Genomic DNA, 23,824 nt, shown 5'->3' with positions numbered 1-23,824 from the left:
TATACTTATAAAGGAATAATATTTCATCGGAAAATATTTTTTTTTAGAAATAATGCCGTTTTTCCTTAAAATTATAGAATATTTACAAGTATTACGAGTGTCACCATAGTAATCGAAATAACAATGAATGACACAGTCGACCATTCTTATTATCACGTTTGTTCGTATTGGAGCAAAAAGTCTCATATACTTAGGGATGTTATTCTAAAATAAACCGTAAATTCGTGCGTTAGGATACATATTCAAAAGCTTAATTTAATAGATAAGTTAGTTTTCACTAAAATCAAGCTGTCCAATAAAAGGCATAGTTTACTTGTGTGTACTGTTTAGCTTTCGGTTTGAATGTGTTGATTTTGGCGACAGCGGTTTTCATACGAATTATGACATTACAGCACTTCTATGTGTCTTGTTATTTAGATTTCTATGTACACATCCATTATTATTATTTTCAATAACACTAGAAAATGATTAACAAAATCATTTGTACAGTATTGGTGTCATAGGAAATGTCGATTTTAACTACATAGTTACACTACTTGACGAATTTTACGTTATATAATTACCGTAAAGATAAAAAATAACGTTACTTATATAATATAACTGTGTTCTTAATGGACGCAGTTTTAAAATACATACTTTTTGTAATTTAAAAACTTAAATCATTCATCTAGTCCCGTCTTCCTATACCTATGCACAGATATCAATGTTTCACACAATGTAATGTAGCTGTGCGTTGGAATATTATTACTTTAATTACTTTAATTAGATATACTTAAAGTGAATTTTTCAGAGGGCTAAATTCGAAACTAAGCGATACTATCGAAAATTCATAATTAATGCACCAAACTATATTTTAAACTATTAAAATCATCAGGTGAACCGTTTTCAACAGTCTACCTTTAATTATATTTAGTTGATATTACACAAATAATTAAACCACACAAGCTCCCTAAAAATTCCCTGTATAATATGAATAAAGTACATAAATTGTAGAGTGCTAAGTTAATCTCATGTATGAAATAATTTGCTGTATTGTAATGAAATACTCTATCGTGTAATGTAGCGTCTGTTCGACATCTCCTGTAGTCGTTTGGTATTGATGATTGAGTTGGAACACCCGGCGCCATTTTGTATTTGCGTTATTTGATGCGTTAAGTATATGCTTTAAATGTTTGTTAAGCCTAGGATTGGCTCCAGTGTGTTGCGAACATATTAGACAATCATTCTATGTTATATACATATACTAATCGCTTACGACGCACAACCAGAGCTAAAAATAAGGCTTACAAGTCATGTGCTTTGTCCTTCAACAAATATTATACTCTGTATTCTCTATTACGAGCTAAATTTATATTGTAAATATATTTTAAAGTATTGAGACTGATATGTGAAGTTATTTATTTCTTTTATAAATCAACCAGTATCAAATCTAAGGAGCATATGCAGATAATTGAAATAATATGAGTTTTATTATAAATATTTAAATTCCTAAATGACTTGTTTCTAATATCCTTAATTGTTTGAGACAAGCGTTCTTAATATTATAGCTTTATTTATAAATATGATAAAATAACGTTGATCGTATTTGTCGAATAGTGCCAGTAAAGTGATATTAGGGCCCTCGTATTATATTTATTATTTTATTTGTAATTTTATTAATTCTTTATAATAATCTTAGCTTCGCTGAGGGTGATTGTGATCGAAGTGTTTTGAACTTTTTTAATTTTGCTGTTTGATGTAATATGGTTCATGAGACAAATTGAATCTCATAATCGGCGCAAGGCATGACTAAGTTTTGGGAATTAAAAATAAGTGGCATATAGTCATGAATATTCTATTATTCACTTCTCATAAAGTTTTGATAAAGTATGGAGGTACATTGAATCATATTACTTCAAACAGCTTCGATTTTGAATCCTTATTACTACAAATGTCAACAATATTTCATAGTAGATAATATTTCTGTGAGTATGGTACTTATTTTCGTTTGGTCTTGCGCCCTTTTATTATATTTTCGTAATGATGAACAACTGACTTTAAAAAATTGATTCTATGCGTTATTATTTTTTATAGCAGCAAATTAGTTTATCTGAGGAATTTGAGTACTTGTGTTATTACGCTGTGTATTCCTTGTGGTATTCCTGTATGACCATTATATAAAAACATTATTCCCATTTGATTTTTGTCAAATATAAGTCAATCAGTGTAAATATTATATTTTGTATGCTTTATTTACAATTTACTTTTATTTTTTATTATTTACTGAAGTGTATAGTTTGATTAAGTTTTGTTTGATTTTTAAATAAAAATTTGATTTGTACTTGTGATATTCATTTGGACTCCCTTTAAAATTATTCCTCAATTGCATATACATATTATGGATAATGGCATCTTTAAAATTTTACCTTGGTACCTATACATAACCTTTAATATTAAATTATTTTTTATATTTTCTTTTTAATTTCCTTATTTTGATTTCAACTACGTTAATATTCTATAAGTATTGTGTAGTTAACAACATTGACATGTGTATTTAATTTAATAAAATTAGGCTGTGTGTTGAATTGAATAATATGTATCTTGAGTATATATTTCAGAAATATATATTCAGGTAAAGAAATGCACTCAATTTTAGAGCATGGTAAATGCAATTTTATATAATCTTACAACTTATAAACCCTTAAAATTGGTTTGTGAAAGTAAATGTTTAAAATTATTCATGTACTTATACTATAGAAATTCTTATTGTAATAGGGATATTAAGAACAAATAAAGTTATATATATATACATTATTTATTAACTGAATATACTTTACACATACAATAAATTATCCTTCTAGTGTTTAATGCCAAAACTATAATCAGTATTTTTCTGCAATGGCCTTTGTAGAGGATGTGCTAATAATTTAGCAATGCATTCATGGATTTTTGCAGCATTCCTTGAAACTTCAAATACAAAAGAGTAACCATTATCTAAATCTTGTAATGCATCATAAATTTCTTCACATTTGAACACATTGCATTCTTCTTCATGAGCAAAGAGAATATCCATATAGAAATACATTTGCATTTTTAAAAAGATCAGGTAAGGGTCTTCTTGTACAATGAGAGGCACACAGTTTGAACGGGCATAAAGAATCAGCATCCGTACAGTGTATGGAGGTGGAGTGGTGCATTCTGCTTGCTTATATTCAGGAATCTCTATTTCCCGTTTTATTATATCAAATACATGTTTGAAGTCAAAATTATCTGAACTGCAATCTTCAACATGAAGATAGTCAATTGTGTTGATAATATCTTTGACATTGCAAGTAAAATTTTGTAACAAATATGCATCAGCATCTCTTAAAATAATCAAGGCAAACTCGGTTCTCTTATTTATAGCTTGTTTCGAATGTATAAAGAATTCGAGCACCCTTTTCAACATGTTTATAGGAGAGAAAGTAGTTCCATCACCCAGTCGATACAATGAATTCTGATTGTCGCAGCATACGTCTAAGCATATTATAATTCTTTCAGGAATATTAACATTGGGTAAAATTGGCTTCTGAAAATTTGCAATGGCTTGTTCACGGACTGAAGTGTACTCGTCATTAGGTACATCGCCAGATCCGATCGTTTCCCTGTAAAATAAAGTAACAATAATGAATAAATACCTACTGAGAAAAATAAATTCATCTCATTAAATTAGTGCGCTACGTACTTGGCGTCGTTTTCATCCACGACGCTACAAGGTGTTAAAATATCAGGAGAATTCATTTTAATTAGCGCTTACTACATAGAAAAGTATTTGAAACTTGTACACTTTGCAGATCTGAAATTTTTTAATTCAAATTCCCAAACTCCAAAGATAGGTAAAATATTTATGACATCTCACTGAGACATCTCACATCTAGACAACAACATGTCAAATTCAATTGTGTCAAAGTCAAACTTCATAATAACACAGCACAGAGAGGAAGATAATTTTTAAATGCACGCTGATTCGGATAAAAAATTATTGAAATATTATGTCCTATCTGTGGCTTAGGCAGAAGTTTTGGAATGATACTTAAATGCGGTAAACATACCAACACATTAACCTTTTGACCGCCAGAGCAAAAACGCATCGCCGTGCCCTCCACGCCAAGCCACAAATTCAATGAGATAACCTTGAAAATAGTAGGGATTCCAAGATGTTATCGATAAACATAATAATTCACGTCTGAATATTTGAATAAACAGCTTATAACACAAAAATAATATTTATTTAACCTCATCTCCTACTGTAAAAACTTAAGACCACATTTATAGCAACTATCAACAAAAAAAATCAACCTTTTGAGATACAAAAATACATATAAAATTGCAGCAAGTTACAGCACTATTCTCTATCAGTTACGCCCCATTGGCATGTATATGTCGTGGTCATATCGTAGATTTGATCATTTCATGATATGAGTGGCCATTTCACGAAATGGTCGCATATCGTGAAATGGCCAATTTAGTTTGGCCACATCATGATGTGGTTTGGGCAGATCAATGATAAGAAATCGTTTCACGATATGGCCAATTAACGCACGGTTTTTTCATGAAATGATCAAAATTATTTGATCATATCGTAAAATAGTTACATTAATCGTTGGTAGAGGCGCTGCAAGCTCTGTGTTTATGTGATAAGATGGCGGCCGCTGGCGAAAATTAAATTATTCGCAGTTAAAAACTTCATAATTCGTTTAATAACAATATTATGAAGAAAGTCATAGCAAAGAATTTACGACGAAGAGGTACGAGTACTATGGAAAATGTGGATATCTTATATGTATTTAAGAAAAAATGCGACTTAAATAAAATAATTTAAGAAACTACTACTAAGTATATTGTTATAATTGTTTGTTTTTTAAAAAGCGATCCGCTTCTGGCACTCGCCGGCCGCTGCCGCGGCACGCTCGCTTTGCTCGCTCGGCTCGTGCGTTGTTTATCAAAGTCTAACCTAACCTAACCTAACTGTTTTCTATTGCAAAAACGATTCGCTTCTGGCATTCGCCGGCCGCTGCCGCGGCACTAACTTTAATGACATTAAACAAGTTTTTAGAATATAGTTATTCTGAATTTTTTTAATATTTTATGGACTCTTTATATTTTATACGATCTGGCCAAATGTGGATGACCAAATCGTGAAACGTTGACGATTTAACGATCTGATCAAACTATGTTGGCCATTTCACGATATGCGACCATTTCGTGAAATGGCCACTCATATCATGAAATGATCAAATCTACGATATGACCACGACATATACATGCCAATGGCGCGGGCAACCATCCTTTTTTTTATAATCTCTCGCTTCTGATTAGGGATGTGTAGCTGTACCTATAATCTATATTATTATAACTTATCGAGTTTATTTATTAAGTTTATATGAACTATAGGTATTATCGTGGAGTGTTTATTTGTAAATATCAAAACAACTATTACCTTTAAATAAAGGGAATTGCATTAAAACTACATATTTATTTTCCAATCATTTAGTTTAATACTTGAGTTATTACAAATACTAATTATATGTAGGTACCTATTTAGGTCAATTACCATATTTTGATATGACATAGCGACAATTTGTATAGGTAAACCAGAATCTGATGGCAATTAGGGAAATCAAAATTTTGAGTGTACAACCCTAGGGAAAATGGACTGAACGATCTTGATACTTCTTATTTTTTATTTTGGCCTCAATATCATTAGTCACATTACATAAGTGGACAATACTGTACTTAATAAAGAGATATCCACTAATATTATGTAGGTACATACTTACATGTACATACATATTAGTTTTATATGTATATTAGAAATATTATTATTTACACATATATGTACCTATATTTGTTTAAATCATTATCATTATGCCATGTCAAAATATGGATATAATGATAATGCAGATCAAAACTAGATTGCTTATAATTTTTTATAAAATAAAACATAAATAAAATAAAACTAATATGTTTATTTTCGTAAGTATTAACAGATACACACATTATAAAGATGACTTGGACAGCTTAGACTTGACGAATAGCCGTATTGGAAACTCCTGTAATAAGTTTTCATAAAATTATATTGTAATCAACAAAAAATATTATAGTTACCTACTTGTAATATTTTTAATTAAAAGTATCAAAACGGGTAAGTCAAATTTACCAATGAAATCTTCAAAATTGAAAATTGTTATGTTTCTGACCCTTCTTCATCGAATATTTTTCTATACACATTGTAAACTACATCTCTTGCTTGTGATCGCAGCCGCTTTTTCGACATGTTATAAGATTTTTTAGACAAAATCCTAAAAATTATACAATAACTGCGAAGAAGACAAATAATTTGAAAACTAATTTGATAGTTGTCAAATAAAGTTGCCGCATGAAAATCTTTTATTTTATAAATATAAATATGCCATCAGATTCTGGTAGACCTATATCATAAGAATATTCTAATAAAGGCACTGATTAGACTTATTAGGTAATAAATTTTGAAAACTTCTAAAATGCGCAATAGTTCTTCTGTACTATAAAACTCTTCACTTGCCATTTTTGCGATTATAATATTGGTAGATACCTACTCGATAAAATATTTTTACAACTTTCCGCACTTAACAACACGGCACGCGCTTACGACGTCACCAGTCCGACATCTATTCATGTCAATGGCGCAGGCGCAGAAGGGATTGCATATCGATACTGTGCTAGGGATGCGCATGATTGGCGAAAAGGAAAATATTCAAATCAACAATATCCACAATATAGACAATATGGTATTATACCAAAGAATGTAGTATTTACCTTTTTTCTCAGTGACTAAGCTTATATATTTTTTTTGTAGTTATTACAAAAATTAAGCGAATTAGAGTAATTTCGCTGAAATTTTAATGAAGTTACTTGAATATTACACTACATCACTAGTAGGCACGTATACATGTCATTGGCGCGAGAGAACATGCTTTTTTAGCCATTAATTAAGTTATTTTTTGTCATCAAATATTTGAATAACTACTTGGCAATTTTGTTTACTGTGTACAATTATGTAATAACTGGGGATTCAGTTCATAAACTGTATAAATAAAACACGTAAAAGTAAAGGTTTAATATGTTTATTTTGTATTTATCTATGATCTGTTTCTTGGCATGTATAGGTGTCGTTGGCGCACAGGGCACGATTGCGCATGACATCTATAGATGTCATTGGCGTTCAAAAGGTTAATAAACGAACATATATTCTGTTATTATTTTCAATATTTGTTACTGGCTTTCCGCCCGCGCAGTCAAAGAAAAACCCTCATAGTTCCCGTTACCGTGGTATTTCCAGGAAAAAACCTATTCTATGTCCTTCCTCAAGTCTCAAGCTATCTCTGTACCAAATTTGAAGTAAATCCATGCAATATTTTTAGAGATTAGCCGGGACATACATACAGACAAACAGACTAAAAATCTATATATGTTTTTGGCTTCGGTATCTATTGTAGATAACGCCTCAAGTATTCTTTAAAAGAAATATTCAATGTACAGTTTTGACTTTCCTACGATTTTATTCTATGTATACTTAGAAGATAGATGATTTTGTACTGATATTTTTTTTTATATTGCGATAATGTACGGTCACTTAATTTGTGGTCTACAAATTAAGTGATAATAAATATATCATTTAAATATTATGAATTGCTAAGTTCTGTTGTAAAAATATGAGTCTGTTGTAATGTTTTTAACATCATATCGATACATATTCAAAGAGAAGGTGCAAGAGGACATCTTGTGAATTTATTGCCATGCAAATATTTTATTATTCTTCTGCAACATGTTGTTCTCTATGATACTTAGTTTGACATAATTAATTCAAGGAGCTAATACAGCATCTCTATAAACAAATAATAAAATTGGAGTGTCTGTTTTTAATATTGATATAAAAGATTATTACAAAATGCATATGGATGTATACACTGTACATAATTGTATCTAAATAGTAATTTTACAATTTTTATCTGTCTGTTTGCTCCAGCTAATCACACGAACGGCTGAACCGATTTTGACGGGACTTTTTATACCGATATTCAAACAGGAACATTAGGATTAAAAGGAAAAACTAATACACGCGCGTGGGTGAAACCGCCGGGCGCAACTAGTTGTAAATAAAAAGCATTAATACGAAAGTAATCTTTATTAAAAAATAGTAACAAAACCTTAAATCTATAGAAATGTAACAATAGGATCTTTCTTCGCTTATTGGTAGGATATTTGACCAGAGGTCATAGATTTAAAAACTGAAAAGTCAAAACAATGTTTTTTTTCTTAGCCTAATTCTTAATTCTATTACAATGCCGTCAATAACTATCTTATGAAAAAATAGCTCAACAGATCCATATACTGGATATCACATGTATCATTTGACTTGTTACATTAAACACCCGTATCACAGTTTAAATGCTAACTACGATACATTTAAATGCACTTTACATCAAACACTAAGACTTGCATAATTTGTATTTATGCATATTTCTAAATAAGAAAAAAAAATAAACTGAAAATGCTGGCTGTATCGCCATGAGCAAAATTAATCAATAAAAAAGCATTAAATTTTAATCCAACTTAAAAATAATAATCATGGCAGTCACTTACTAAGTAGATAATTAGGTGGGTCTTTTATTGTACACACATTCACAGTTAACTTGAAATTTGAGTGAGATTTACGTTCAGATACTTTCTCAATTTGCAGTTGCCATTTGCTAAAACATAAAAATACTTTAGCCACTTAAAATCATGACCGAATAAGCCGATCACGACGGAACAGCGTAACCTAACTAAATAATGAATAGAAAAAAGGTAAAAAAAAACGTAAAGCTCTGCTTTTAATGTCCTTATAGCTTATATAAAGTATAAAGTTTCGTTGAACGAGTAATGCGGTTGTCCGTGTAGACTGTTTGCCGCGAGGAAGGCAAGTTTGTGCGCGTACTGACATACGGACGGAACGCGCACTTGCGCCGAGTTGTTGAAGTACATGTGCGTCAGCTTGTATGTGAGGCGTTGGATCTGAAACAACATTTTATTTAAGACCATCCAATAAATGACTCAGGTGTATGTGATTGATATGCAATGATTTATCAAAACAGATTTCTGGTATATAGACTATAGACCGGGAGATATTGACACAAAATTTCGAGTCATTTGTAACAGGATGGCGGTTCTACAGGGGTCTTAGTACGCAATGACAAAAAGAAAAATGATGGTGTGAACGCTGGTACCGGCGCCCATAAAAAAGAAGTAGGCGGGAGTGTCATGCCATTCTTTTCCGGTGTGACTTACAGCCCGCCATACCGACGCGAATGTGTTGATTAAAAAAAAAAACAATTCAACCATTTGTACCAGGCTAACTTTTGCACAGGTAACCATCGTCGTGCAGCCATCTTTTGTATGGGCTATCGGTAAATTCTAAAATTTTTGTGTTACAAATTGACGTTTGACTTTCGCTATTTTTCCGACGAGTTCGACTAACGCCCACGCGACTAAGCCACCGGTACCAGCGTTCACACCATCATTTTTCTTTTTGTCATTGCGTACTAAGACCCCTGTAGAACCGCCATCCTGTTACAAATGACTCGAAATTTTGTGTCAATATCTCCCGGCCTATAGTTATATGGGTGTAGGCTTATTTTATTTTTGTTGTAATTTGGACGAAACATTTGAATCTATTCACTAAGAGCATGATGCACTCCCAAAGTAGAGCTGTTTAATACTTTTTATGTCGACAGTTTTCAATTATTTAAATGGAAAGCATTTTGAAGTAGTAATAGTAGTCAATACAATTTTGTGAGTATATGAGTTAAATTTCTTAAATAAAAATCATATAGAAACGTGAATTCAAATTACAAAATTGACTCATAATAATTATAACTTACTCTATCAGGATCCAAGCCGGACGAATCTTCGATCACATTATACGATGTGGGTGCAATGGTACCTTCGCGCACATTCTGCGACACCAAGAAGAAATCGTACCTGTTCAACGAAAAACAATTGTTTTAGAATTATATATTCATTGATAAAAAAAAATATTAGAAAGGGAACAAAAGATTTGTTTTATTTTTTTGTTCAGTTGTATTTATCAAAAAAATAAATTTTTTTGTTGAGATGGGATCATGAATGGCCGGGAGATTTATCAGTTTAGTGTATTGAGAAATTTTAAAAAATATTAAAAAAGCGATTCAAACAAGTGTCTTTTCTATTATCTCTCCCATTATCCTACCTTAGCATCGTGATGGAATTTTTTCTATTCGTCAGTTAAGTCAAGCAATAAAAAGCAAACTAAAATTTTAATCTATACTAATATTATAAAGCTGAAGAGTTTGTTTGTTTGTTTGAACGCGCTAATCTCGGGAACTACTGGGGCGATTTGAAAAATTCTTTCGTTGTAAGACAGCCCATTTATCGAGGAAGGTTATAGGCTATATATCATCACGCTACGACCAACAAGGGTGGAGTCACGTGGGTGAAACCGCGCGGAGCAGCTAGTACACCATATATCCAATAAAAAAGCACTTACCGTTCAGGCAGTGTAACAACGTCATCAATCACAGTCCCCGGGCGCGGGTTCTCGCCCGAGCGGCCGCGCTCCACGAACACGCGCGTGTTGATACGCTTCGACACTATCACGAAGGTCATCTTGAAGTTAGGGCCGCCGTATATTTCGATTAATTTCTTCTTGATTTCCGCTACCTGGTGGACGGATTAACGCTTTATTAACAGGTAAGATGAGAAACGATGGTAACAAAACCGTGATATACCACATTGTTGATAGAATTCATGAAATTAAGTTGTATAGGATATATTAAAATCCAAATCTATGTTCTATATAAATAATATTGGAGTAGAAAGTATGTACAATAAATATAATATTTTAATCAAAATCATGTTTCATTTCTCTTACCTCATGACTAGAGACATATGGTATTTGTCCGTCTCCCACGCCGTCACGGTAGATAAAAATGCATCCCGGTAGCACACCTGTAAGTGCAATTAAATTTTAGTAAATAAAATATATATACAAACTTATTAAACAAATTATTTATCGTAAAAAGCTGTTTTCAAATTATTTTGTTTTAAAAATTTCTTCATCAGTTGTACTCATAACATGAAGCTCCGTTCCTTGAGAGCGTGTGTTGATGCACACGTAGCCCACCACCACAATCCATACTAATATTATAAAATTATAAATGCGAAAGTAACTCTGTCTGTCTGTCTGTTACTCAATCACGCCTTAACTACTGAACCAATTTGCATGAAATTTGGTATAGAGATATTTTGATACTCGAGAAAGGACATAGGATAGGTTTTATCCCGGAAATCCTACGGGAACGGGTTTTTCTTTGAAAACGCGGGCGAAGCCGCGGGCGGAAAGCTAGTGAGTGTATATAGCAGCAAGTACCAACCATTCTTCTCTCTATACTTCTTCACCGCGCTCGCAATGTTGAAGCCCATGTGCGCAGACAGCTCTTCGCAGAGTAGTACTGCGTCATGGCACACGTAGCCCACCACAATGAGTGTATATAACAAGTACTAACCATTCTTCTCTCTATACTTCTTCACCGCGCTCGCAATGTTGAAGCCCATGTGTGCAGACAGCTCTTCACCCGAAGTGTGCGCATTCACCGCCGAGTAGTACTGCGTCATCTGCCGGTCGAGCGTCGCTACGAACGCGCCGAAACTCTTCTCCTTTGAACGCGTGTCGTGGCACACGTCATAGCCAATTACCATTAGAGTGGGTAGTGGGATGTCTACTGTCCATGGTGCGCCGCCCATCTGTTAGAACATTATAGTTTAGTCTATGGTCACTTTTATTATGCACAACAACATAAGTGACCATAGACATAACAGATGCACGTTTTAGGGACAAAAATAAAATTGTCTATGGTCACTGTTGTTATCTGTGCAGATTATCTGTTTGTAACTAAACTAACTAAAGACTAAGGCTAGTTGAAGATGAGGTGTTCTTTTGACTACTTTACAAAATACCTCGATTTATAGGCACATTCAGAATTCAGAAATTCAATATGACATAGTGGTGAGCATAAAGTTGATAATGAAAGAGCAAAGGTAATATGGTGAAATTATAAGAAACTTATTTGACCTTGATAATACTTTATGCTGAGCATTATTATACACTGCCTATGATACCTGAGATTTGTTTTAACTTTTAATCAAGTTTATAACTATAGAAAAAGTATTAACTTTTCTATGTTCCAACATTTTTCCACATACAAACAATTCAAAACCGACAATATCGTACACAGAAACAATTTCATAAAAAAATATTTTAATTTCACAAACCTTGCAGTTCATCTGTATGGCGACCTTGGTAGCGATGGACATAGCCGACTTGCTTGTCATATTCCTCGCGCAAACCACTTGAGTGGGCACCGCGCGGTCTACTGTGCATTTCTTCTTTATTGCCTCGTATCTGTTTGTAAAAACATTGTATTTTAATAAATGTGAAATATCTTAAGATAAATATTAAAATAATAATAAATACATATAAACATGGATGTGGTTGTTTTATTTCTTTAATTCCATATAATATAAACTTCATAATACGATGTAACTTGAAAGTTAAAAATATTATTCATTTCAAATTTCACGAGTTTGTACTACACATTATAATCTACTAAATAAAAATAAGTCGGGTTTTCCTTCCTGACGCTATAACTCCAGAACGCACGAACCGATTTCCACGGTTTTGCATTCGTTGGAAAGGTCTCGGGCTCCGTGAGGTTTATAGCAAAGAAAAGGTGTCTCTGGTGGCGAAACGGAGTTCGCCCGGTTTGCTAGTCATCAGTAAATAATAATATCAACATACTTGTCTCCAGCGTTCCTCGCCAATACAATGAGCATCATGGCGGGATTCTTGCGGGCAATCACGTTTTCGCACATATTGGCGTAGTCGCCTGACGAGTCCCTTTGCAGTGTAACTATTGGAGAAAATAAACAATGGTTTTATTAAAGTTTGATGTTATCTCATAAGATTGTAAAGTTGAAATTTATCTTGATAAAAAAGTATAATATGCAGTTTATTCTTTGTATTTTATTGTTTAATTGTTGATGAACTAGAAAAAAAGGCTAGGCTGATTGTGTAATCAAATTAACATTTTATGGTCTAAGATCCGAATATAGGTCGACCTGCACCGACGTGATAATAGAATGAGACCAATTTTATAATAAACTAGCGGTCCGCCCCGGCTTCGCCCGTGGTACATGTTTACGTTTTCTCTACATAAGAACCATCCTCGTACTTCAAGGAATATAATAAAAAAAGAATTATCAAAATCGGTTCAGCCGTGCTCGAGTTATGCGCTTACCAACACATTTTGCGATTCATTTTTATATATAAGAAGATGTAGTCTATTAAAAAATCTATTAAAGATGGGTTGACTGAAAAAATCCTGGATAGGATATTTTTAGTTAATTATTAAAAAAATCTTTTTATTTTTTTTATGCAATATTGAGACAATAAACAATTTTGTTATAAAACAGCGCTCATGCTGATATATTTTTTTTTCTATCATCCCATCAAGTGAAAGTAACTGGTACGGACGTCGGACATGCCTGTTTATACCTGCCAACCTAGCAGTTTGTCCAGGTAAATATTAGAAAACCCTATGACTGCACATTCTGTAGGTTTCATACTTCAAGTCTATTATAATTTTTTTTATTATCTTGATAAGTACTGCAATTAATTAAAAAAAATATTTTTTAAAAATTAATAAAAATGTCCTGTCCAGGATTTTTTCAGTCAACTCATCTTTAATAGATTTTTTAATAGACTACATCTTCTATAATATAAAAATGAATCCCAAAATGTGTTGGTAAGCGCATAACTTGAGAACGGCTGAACCGATTTCGTTAATTCTTTTTTTATTATATTCCTTGAAGTACGAGGATGGTTCTTACGTAGAGAAAACGTAAATATGTACCACGGGCGAAGCCGGGGCGGACTGCTAGTTTATTATAAAATTGGTCTCATTCTATTATCACGCCGGTGCAGGTCGACCTATATTCGGATCTTAGACCATTACATAACATAAATATTTTGTGATTAAAAACATACCGAGTCAATGTTTTTTTTAGTATTTATGAATAACTAGCTTTCCACCCGCAGCTTCGCCCGCGCAGTCAAAGAAAAACCCGCATAGTTCCCGTTCCCGTGGGATTTCCGGGATAAAACCTATCGTATTTCCCGGGGTAAAAAGTAGCCTATGTCCTTTCTCGGGTATCAAAATATCTCTATACCAAATTTCATGCAAATTGGTTCAGTAGTTAAGGCGTGATTCAGTAACAGACAGACAGACAGACAGAGTTACTTTCGCATTTATAATATTAGTATGGATTTACCCATCTCATATATAACTTCTATCATATAGTCATAAAAGCTCAATTTCCTATCAAACTACACAATCGCTTAAATCTTACCAATCTCCGGTCTAGGCAAGCGGAAACCGCAGCCGCTCCCAGTCTTCATAATAAGCTCGACAAACCCTTCCGAGTCGCGTTGCTGCCGGCCCGGGGTTATCACCACCCACGATGGTACGCTCGCTATTGTTAGCAAGTGTTTCGATCTGGTGGAATTAAAATAATAATTATTATTATTTTATTGGAAAGAAGAAACCAAGTCTCAATCAATTGACATAATTGCAAAAGTAAACAAAGTGAAAAATTGTTTTAACCGATTCTTCAATCTAGTAAACAAGAATTACGCATTCTGAAAGTAAGGGTAATCAATTGCATGTAGCAAAATTGCTCTGTACATTTATATAAAATCCAAATGTTGGATTGGAATTTACAGTAAAGGCTCAATGTTGAACCTTTGGAAACTATTCAAATTGATACAAAAGTCTAAGGAATATATTAATAATTGCAAAATGTAACTCCCATTTATGCATTCAAGTAAAAAGTAGCAAAATGCGACACTCTTTACAATTTACATGAGAACTGAATCACAAAAAGTTTATTTATTATTATTACACTTTATTGTAATACATTCACTTAAAAATAGGAAACAATAAAAAGAAAATATGGTACAAGAAAGATGTAGTACAATCGGCGGCCTTATCACTAAGCAGTGATCTCTGCCAAAGTTGGTTGGTGTGTAAAACCGCGCGGCGCAGCTAGTCCTACAAATAGTTATAGTTCGATTCAAACTTAATGGCGGTTCGGAAGTTAGGTGCAGGTGCGAGTGCGAGTGCGCACAGGTCCCTTAAAGTCCCGCTAATACCTAAAATTGTTTTCTACGTATCGGATCGTACGATGATCCGAGCAGCCACAAATTTGAATCATCTATATATGTATATAAAACTCAAAGGTGACTGATATAGTGATCTATCAACGCACAGCCCAAACCACTGGACGTATTGGGCTAAAATTTGGCATGCAGGTAGATGTCATAACGTAGGCGTCCCCTAAGAAAGTATTTTAGAAAATTCATCCCCTAAAGGGGTAAAATAGGGGATGAAAACTTATACCATAAAAATTTATCTTTTCCACGCAAGCGAAGCTGCGGGCAACAGCTAGTATTATACAAACCTCATATCCTTTGTCCAGCCTTCAGTGGTGTCACCGGCGCGGTATCTAGCATTCCCACCTTGAACAATGTTCTCTGGCGGCAATTGTCTTCCCTTGAAGCGCACCAGGTCATTTGACAGCCTCAGGGACCAGGATCCGAGCTCCTGTTATAAAAAATTGGTTGTAAAGTAGGTTTACGATCTAGATGTTTACGTGATAACGTCTTATTGGTGGCAGCGCTCGAGATGAGACGGGAGATCGGTCCGTCTCTCTCTCGTTATACCTGCGATCGCGCTCGTGAGGTTTTGGTGTGACACAAGTTTCTGAACATGTCACCCGACTAAAACGTTATCACGTTTAAACAACAAAAAATATAAGACATGCATTTTATTACATTATATATCTATGTACATATATAAAAATGAAACCCGTTTTCCTTGGTCACGGCATCACGCGTGAACGGGTGGATCGATTTCGATAATTTTTTTTTAATTATATTCCTTGAAGTACGAGGATGGTTCTTGACTTCTTGTGGATAGAAAATGTAAATATGTACCACGGGCGAAGCCGTGGCGAACCGCTAGTTAAAGATAAAATACAAATATACCTACACACCATCATCACAAATTATTTTGAAAGCAAATGTAGTGACAAACAATGAAAATTAAGCAGTACTTATTAACTAAGTGATTGGTATAACCTGTGGAAATCTGTGTATGTGTGAACAATATGAGGATATATTTGAAAGTAACAAACATATTCACGCCAAAACGACAACAAGAATATTGAAATACGATTCTTTACTAACCTGCACAACCTCCTTGGTCTGCGTCAGACGCCTGTTAAACTGCATCAGCTTCTGTATGCGCACGTCTGGTCCGATCTTAGTGTGGACAGCTAGAGAGCGCATAAGTTGGAAGTTGTTCCGCATCTCATCAGAGAGCCCGGTCTGCCGGCACAGCTCTGGTATCAAGTACACCAGCTCGGGCATACCGGCGCGGATGTCGCGGGGCTTCGAGCGCGATATTAGCAGCGGCTGGTTCGGGTCCGATATGCGGATGTTGTATTTCTGTAATGTAATTGCATTTGTTATAAACCACTACTTCTTTAGCGGCGTTGGGTATAAAATCTTAAACTCGTCGTCGCGTCAGGACACGTGGCCTGATCGAAAAAGCGTAAGACGGATGTTTTTTTTTTTTTAGCCCTTACATTCCATGCGTAAGACCATCAGAAGATACCATTCCAAAATATCAAACATGCTGAACATTAATAATCAAGTTTTCACTTCTGCCGGCACTCCCGGAGTGCAACCCGTCTTTTTTTTTAAGCTGCTATAGGGGAGCGCTTGGTCACGATCTCGCCTGATGGTAAGCTGAGATGTGGCCTAAGATGGAGCGTGCTTCCCTAGAATGTATCTGTTCACTCTCCTCTTGAAGACCCCCATATTGTACTCATCGGGGAACACAGATTCAGGAAGCATGTTCCAGTGAAGACTATAGTGAAGTTGTCTGCATATGAAAGTGTGTGTGGTGTGTTTTAATTAATGGACATTGTTAATTTAATACATGTATTGTGTGTTTGATAAGAATCTGGAATGAAAATAGTACAAACAATGCAATAGAAACAACAATGAATACTTATTTTTGTTACAAAAATAAACACTGACTTAATGTTGTAGTTATTAAATAAAAATGAAAAATTACCTTGTTGTAATAATCAAGATAGCTAATAGTCTCATCTTTCATTTTAAATGTTGACTTTGGAGTCTCATTCCATGCTACATCATCTACTCTGTAGGTCTTTTTGTTGTAATCAGTCATTACAATTTGGCCTGAAATGTATAAATAATAATAACAAACTTGCTTGTAAAAATTCAATTATATTTGCTTAACTTCAAATTACCAACAGAAATATAACAATTTTGCAACCAAAATTCAAACATTTCACCTAGGCTGTTTTATAGGTACTTGTTTCAGATAATTGCTAAGAATTTAAATTCATTCATTCATGGCCTTATTAAAATCTATCTTCGTTTAAATGAATTGTTATAGAGGCTGTTTGTACTCACCACTGACATCTTCAACAAAGCTCCTTTTATAGTTCGCGCCTTTTGTGGATGCGTATTCGCGTAACATTTGTAGAACCGTATCCAAACGCAAGATCTAATTGCCAAAAAAAAAAAAAACATTGAAATCATGAAATAAAAATAAGAACCAAATTAAAAAAATTATTTGTTTTGAATATTTAGACATAAGGCATTGACATAGTACACAAGGCAAGTGGCAACTGGCAACCTTTAAAACTTAACAGCAATCTATTCCATGCTATGGAAGGTAAAAGAAAGATATTTAGAGTTTAGAGTGGCTAAGAAAGTAACCTTATAGCTAACACACATAATTTTTCGCGTAATTTACAACACGCATGGAATTTGCATCGTTCTTAAAATATTATAGATATTGTTACAGATAAATAATATAGTTTGAATCTTACCTTATGTGTAATTTCAGTCACCATCAGGAGCCTGTCTTCATACTGATTTATCGTTGTTTTATATCCAGGCCATATTTGCAGCTTGTACTCGGGTATGTCCACCTAAAATATTTGTTTTTATATAAAGTTTCAAATATATATAACAAAAGAAAGAATATAATTACTTTCTTATTTCTTTTACTTTACCTTTGCGTCTGGGTCGAAGAAATCCCTCCCCATTAATTGCAAATTCATCAAATAGAAGCATTTGCGAATGGTTAAATTGAAGATTTGTATGTAGTGATAATCTCCCGGGCTTACAGCGCAGATGAGCTAAAAATATTATTTAAAAATATTAGGTCATTTACGCACAAGATTATAAAGTACAGTTAACAGTTAATATAAATTCTTATTTTCATACTTTTACAAGAATTCTAATTTTTTCTCCATCATTCTTTCTCTCAGAGTAGAATTCCATATTGTCTTGTGGCAATTTCTTTGCTGTGTACATTGAGGTTCCGTCAAAGAGATACCTGTAATAAAACCATACATAAAAACCCTTGTATATACATAAAATAAAATTTCATATTTTTTTAATAACTAATGATTTATTTGTAAAAAATACTTTACCCTCCAAATTTAACCATATGTATCTTCAAGAGGGACTTGCGTACGAAAGTACGATCCTCCTCTGGGTTAAATTCTACATGGTACTGGTAGAGACACCACTGGGGTGTAGTCTCCACAGTGAAGTAGTTTGCAATCAGGTCCAATGGTGTCCCTGTGCTACCTGTTGATAATAATAAATAAATATTATAGGACATTATTACACAAATCGACCTAGTCCCCCAGTAAGCTCAATTAAGGCTTGTGTTGTGGGTACTAGGCGACGATAAATATAATATTTAATAAATACATATATAGATAATAACACCCAGACCCAAGAACAAATAATTGAGTTCATCACACAAATATTTGCCCTGACCGGGGATCGAACCCGGGACCGTTGGCTCAGTAGGTAGTTACTTTACCACTGCGCCAACCGCGTCGTGATATAAAGATATTACAATATAATATATATCATTCACTACTTTCAACATCATGTATAGCATGATGATTATATGATAGTGTGGAATCAGAAAGGATCTTTTGTTATAGACTATAGTTATTAAGCTCGTTATTATGCGAAGCACATCAGCCACGACACGAATTTTGCAATGAGGCCTGTGAGGCGTTGTGAGGCATTTTTTCAATGAACATTATCGGTTTTTGGTTGTAAGTTGTAACATATTGATAGAAATTAAATGCAATAATTTTGCAGGATTATAAAAAATTTAACATACAAAGCGCCAAAAGACGACTTACAGGAATAAAAATAAACAACAAAACATTATGAAAAGTATTTTCAACATAAGACTGAAAAACATTTTATTTGAGATCTTGCATCTTCAAGTCTTAAAGCCAGATATTATACAAAAACCATTTTTAGCTCTTATATAAATTGTAACTGAAAATTTCGATTACATGTGCATTGTGCAAGGATCTAGTGCAGTATAAAAACAATTACAGACAATTAACCTGTACATAATTTTACTAAATATAAGTTATGCAGTGGTTTAGCTAGCCACCACCAAGCAGATGACAGGCAGTGCTCCAAAATGTACCAGACATTGAAAAAATATGATAATGAAAAAAAGTTAAATAATATTAGAAATTTCCCGAATAAAAGGAATGGGTCATGAAAACTGTCTGAATTACACAATTAATATTGCAGGTCTCACTACTGTGGTTATAAAGACATGTCTATGCAATGGACTGGCTCGAGAAGAATGGGGGATAACATATAAGCCAATAAATTGTTTCAAACTTACACTTTAACCTTACTTTCGAGTTTAGTTTCCTAACATACCTGAAAATAATTATATTTATTTGGTATAGAACAGATTCATACCAAACAATATAAATGATGTGGCGATTCCATAAAAGAATATGTATAAGTGAATTAATATACATAGTCCTCCTACATAGATTAACTCTACAGTAGGTACTGTCTGTGGTTATGATTTTAAATTCTTATAATATGTTTCATAACACCTTCATAATGTTAATGAATCCAAAAACACAGATGCATAGAAAATTGTACCAAATCCTACTTAGGCCGATATTATGTTGTCATTATTACTAGTTAATACAAAAAAATTTAAGCTTTATAAAACGTTTTTTTTTTTCATCTGCAATCAGCGGTTTTCGCTATAAGCGGATGTGTTGTCAGGCAGTATAAAAATGTAACTGAAATAAGATAAAATTCCTTGCAGATAACACTTAAAAAAATTGGTGAGAATTTTAGAATACAATATAATGTCCACAATGTATTTATATTCAGAAACATGCCGGCAAACAAATTATCAGACAAAACCACAAAACAATCTATTATGAGTTGTTAAAAGACAATGATAACTACTATAAACAATAATAATTCATGGTATTTTATGTTTAAAATCCTATAGTCTGTCCTATATTACAAAACTTTGTTTAACAATTTGAAGGTCATGAGAAAAAAGAAAGGTTTTTTGTGGAAAGAAATAAGAATTCATTGATATTTGATGATTATTTACTTGAGATGATGTATAGTTTCAATACATCATACACAACTACACTAATATTGTAACTGTGATCTTATTTCTTGATAAGAGGTTAAAAGATACTATAACAAAGTTTCAAATTAATGCTTATTATTGTTTTGGATAGATGAGAACTTAATTATAATGCATATAGTAGTAGGGACTGCGATAAGATTAAGCAATAAATTTAACTACAAATGATTTCTTAGGTCCACATCATCTGAACAATCACCTATATGTGTGTGTATGTTTGTTATTTTTTGTACTATTTCATTACATATTATCCGTAACTTTTTCATACAATTCAAATGTGATAATAATAAAACTGTTTTTAGTTTTTTAAGTTATATATGCTTAAGCTCATGAAACTATTGTAATTGTACCAATCCTTAATAAGTGTACAAAGTTTGAATTAAATCTATCCATTAAAACCAAAACCTAGTCAGTCGGTTAACTAACACACAGGTGGAACAAATAGAAGCATGTTCTAAAAATATCTTCTCCATAGGTACTGCTTTCCGAATCGGTGGTAAATGTAAAAAATATGTATTGACGTTTCAAAAGTGCTTCTCGAAGAAGTCTAATTGAATAAATGTTTGAGTTTGAGTTTGAATACCTTTCTTTGATGTGATTTGAGCAGGTCGAGTGCGCAATACTGTCATCTGTTCAGGCAGGACTCTGCCTCCACCGCGGCGCGCTCCACGACCCACTACCATGCCTGCATCGCCACCACCATGCTCTGGTTTACCTTTAACAATATATCATACATAAAAAAATTGGTTGTTTGTAAAGTAGGTTTACGATCGAGATGTTTACGTGATAACGTCTTATTGGTGGCAGCGCTCGAGATGAGACGGGAGATCGGTCCGTCTCTCTCTCGTTATACCTGCGATCGCGCTCGTGAGGTTTTGGTGTGACACAAGTTTTTGAACATGTCACCCGACTAAAACGATTTTAAAAACTTTATCACGTTAAAAACAGGAAATAAAAAACAAACAGTCCTTTGAAGAAACAAGATAAACTGTATAATGGTGAGAGTTTAAATTGTATAGCGAGTTATGTTCATTCATTTTAGAGATATCACATTTCGCAGAATTGACAATAATGCATTGTTCAACTCGCAAAATATATTGCCTTGCAAAAATACATTTGCACCAGCGTGATTCTTAGAAAATCACATCAATGGATGGGATTATTTATTACAGCCAAGATAGATTTACTTTACATGTAAACTTAACTTAGTTAAGTACTTGCTATCATATTATATTGTGTCCAAGAACAAACTCATTCAATCATTCTATCCAAGAAGCTTATCTATACTAATATTATAAAGCTGAAGAGTTTGTTTGTTTGTTTGAACGCGCTAATCTCGGGAACTACTGGTCCGATTTGAAAAATTCTTTCGGTGTTAGATAGCTCATTTATCGAGGAAGGCTATAGGCTATATACCATCATGCTACGACCAACAGGAGAGGAGCCACGGGGGTGAAACCGCGCGGAGCGGCTAGTATCTAATACACTGGAGATTGCACTATGACCATTAGCTTGTAACAAGAAAATATGACGTTGAATGACACCTGTATGTTTTTTTATCCCTTTCACACCTAACTTTCCAGTGTATTAGATATAAGCTTCTTGATTCTATCCATACCCAAATCGAGCTTTTGCATTTCTTGTTGTATGTCGATATCTCCAGGATGCGCATGAGTAGATGGAGTTGAACGGTGAGAAGCTCGACCAGCTGTATCCGAAGGTTTGGGCACGCCAGCCCGCACTGGAGGGGCCACAGTGGGTGGTCCCCAGGCTGAAGGGGGCTGCGGCCTCGGGGGCGCAGGACCCGCCTGCATCTGTTCGCCCGGCCGACGCGGCGGTGGGGCTCCCCCGTCTCCCCCGCGTCCTGCTCGGCCCCGAGCTCTGCCTCTACCACGATCAGCCATGACTGCAGAAAATATTAAATTTAACAACTTTGAAACTTCTATTCTATATTTGAAAATATGGAACGTTGAATATTTAAATTTTTATAAGTTAATAAAAGGAAAGAAATTTCATGACAATGTACCATGCTCATTCATGAAATAGTTTGCAAATGTGATGATGATTTTATAAATCATCATTTCCGATATTATTACAAATGGCGTCAATTATAAATTTTAATTTTTAACTATTATCATAATAAAGAATCCAATATATAGTATAATATATACATACACCATAATATATTATCTGAAACAGATTTATAATTATATAGCCTTATTATTTCATACAAAAACTTTTCAAGTTCAACTTTTATAAACTTTTGAAACTTCTTGTGAAAACGGATAATATACTACAAAACAGAATAGGTATACAGAAACAATTTTTTCACTATATTTCAATTAAATTTTTTCAATTAAGTACCTATAACAATTAAATTTATTTAAAAACTATAATATCTAATTACCTAAGTAAAATATACGTACAACCTACCCTAGGTTGTTCGTATATTTTTACAAACTAATTTTTAAATATGGCGTCGAGCGGGGAACTTTGAAGAATAAGTTGGTTTACAATGAAAAAATCGGAATCCTAAATTTCCAAGCCAGCTATTATGTAATGACATTACGAAGAGATTTGCATTATTATCACAATAATTACTATCCTATATAAATAATTATGAACAAGAAAAGGAAAAGTCGCAGCGAACATGATGCTTGGTAAGTTTGGAAGGGTTCGGATTATAAAAATTATGTAATTTAATCTGCGTGATCTTATCCTCAATAACTAATTGTTTACCTTATTAAAATTTCAACACTATTGATAAACTCAGTGGAGAATATTATAGAGTCTAAACAAGCAACTAGTATATCCAATACAAACAACAAATTTTCGAAGAGAAATAACCAAAACCAGGAAATAACGTGTTATTTGTCATTGGGTTCTATTTATAACTTTCGAGTGTTGTGAAGTTAGTGTGAATTCTTTGCTACGGATCTACCATAAACAATGTATCAATCTCTAGACTGTGCACTATGGCGATAAAACGATCCAAGAGAGAGCGTTCCCGCCGTAGACAGAGAAACTCTACTTAGGGTGCACTCACACACATCAGTCACCGTCAAGTCACCGATGACTGATCGGTGACGGTTTGTGTACGTATCCACAAACACCAGTCACCGTCATGT

The 23,824-nt window shown here is 33.6% G+C and overlaps 3 protein-coding genes across 3 annotated transcripts in view; 1 reads left to right on the top strand and 2 right to left on the bottom strand.

Moving 5' to 3' along the window:
* Efa6 (Exchange factor for Arf 6) overlaps positions 1–2,320 on the top strand; it is a 42,170-nt gene extending 39,850 nt beyond the window's left edge. Inside the window, exon 21 of the transcript XR_016316211.1 lies at positions 418–2,320. The gene's annotated coding sequence lies outside the window, so the exon portion shown is untranslated. The remainder of the gene's footprint in view (positions 1–417) is intronic.
* A 455-nt stretch (positions 2,321–2,775) lies between these two features.
* On the bottom strand, positions 2,776–3,895 carry LOC149485387 (BRISC and BRCA1-A complex member 1-like). Its single transcript, XM_089699622.1, has 2 exons — positions 3,704–3,895; positions 2,776–3,623 (listed from the first exon to the last, which is right to left on the bottom strand). The coding sequence occupies exons 1-2, from the start codon at positions 3,757–3,759 to the stop codon at positions 2,837–2,839; spliced, it is 843 nt and encodes a 280-aa protein (XP_089555748.1). The 5' UTR covers positions 3,760–3,895; the 3' UTR covers positions 2,776–2,836.
* A 4,275-nt stretch (positions 3,896–8,170) lies between these two features.
* aub (piwi like RNA-mediated gene silencing protein aubergine) lies at positions 8,171–23,589 on the bottom strand. Its single transcript, XM_089700141.1, has 19 exons — positions 23,436–23,589; positions 22,315–22,602; positions 21,280–21,411; positions 18,673–18,832; positions 18,464–18,575; positions 18,250–18,375; positions 18,064–18,165; positions 17,642–17,735; positions 17,277–17,404; positions 16,382–16,642; positions 15,595–15,737; positions 14,485–14,630; positions 12,875–12,986; positions 12,349–12,478; positions 11,583–11,820; positions 10,949–11,025; positions 10,565–10,737; positions 9,921–10,020; positions 8,171–9,054 (listed from the first exon to the last, which is right to left on the bottom strand). Exons 2-19 carry the CDS (start codon positions 22,598–22,600, stop codon positions 8,890–8,892), a joined length of 2,685 nt encoding a protein of 894 aa, XP_089556267.1. The 5' UTR covers positions 22,601–22,602; positions 23,436–23,589; the 3' UTR covers positions 8,171–8,889.
* Positions 23,590–23,824: the final 235 nt, after the last annotated feature.

Source organism: Colias philodice, chromosome 10 (assembly GCF_061535455.1).
Source record: "Colias philodice isolate Cphi_HAF_F1 chromosome 10, ilColPhil1 Martin Lab GWU primary, whole genome shotgun sequence".
Taxonomy (NCBI): Eukaryota; Metazoa; Arthropoda; class Insecta; order Lepidoptera; family Pieridae; genus Colias; species Colias philodice.
This window is presented reverse-complemented; position numbering and strand designations above follow the sequence as displayed.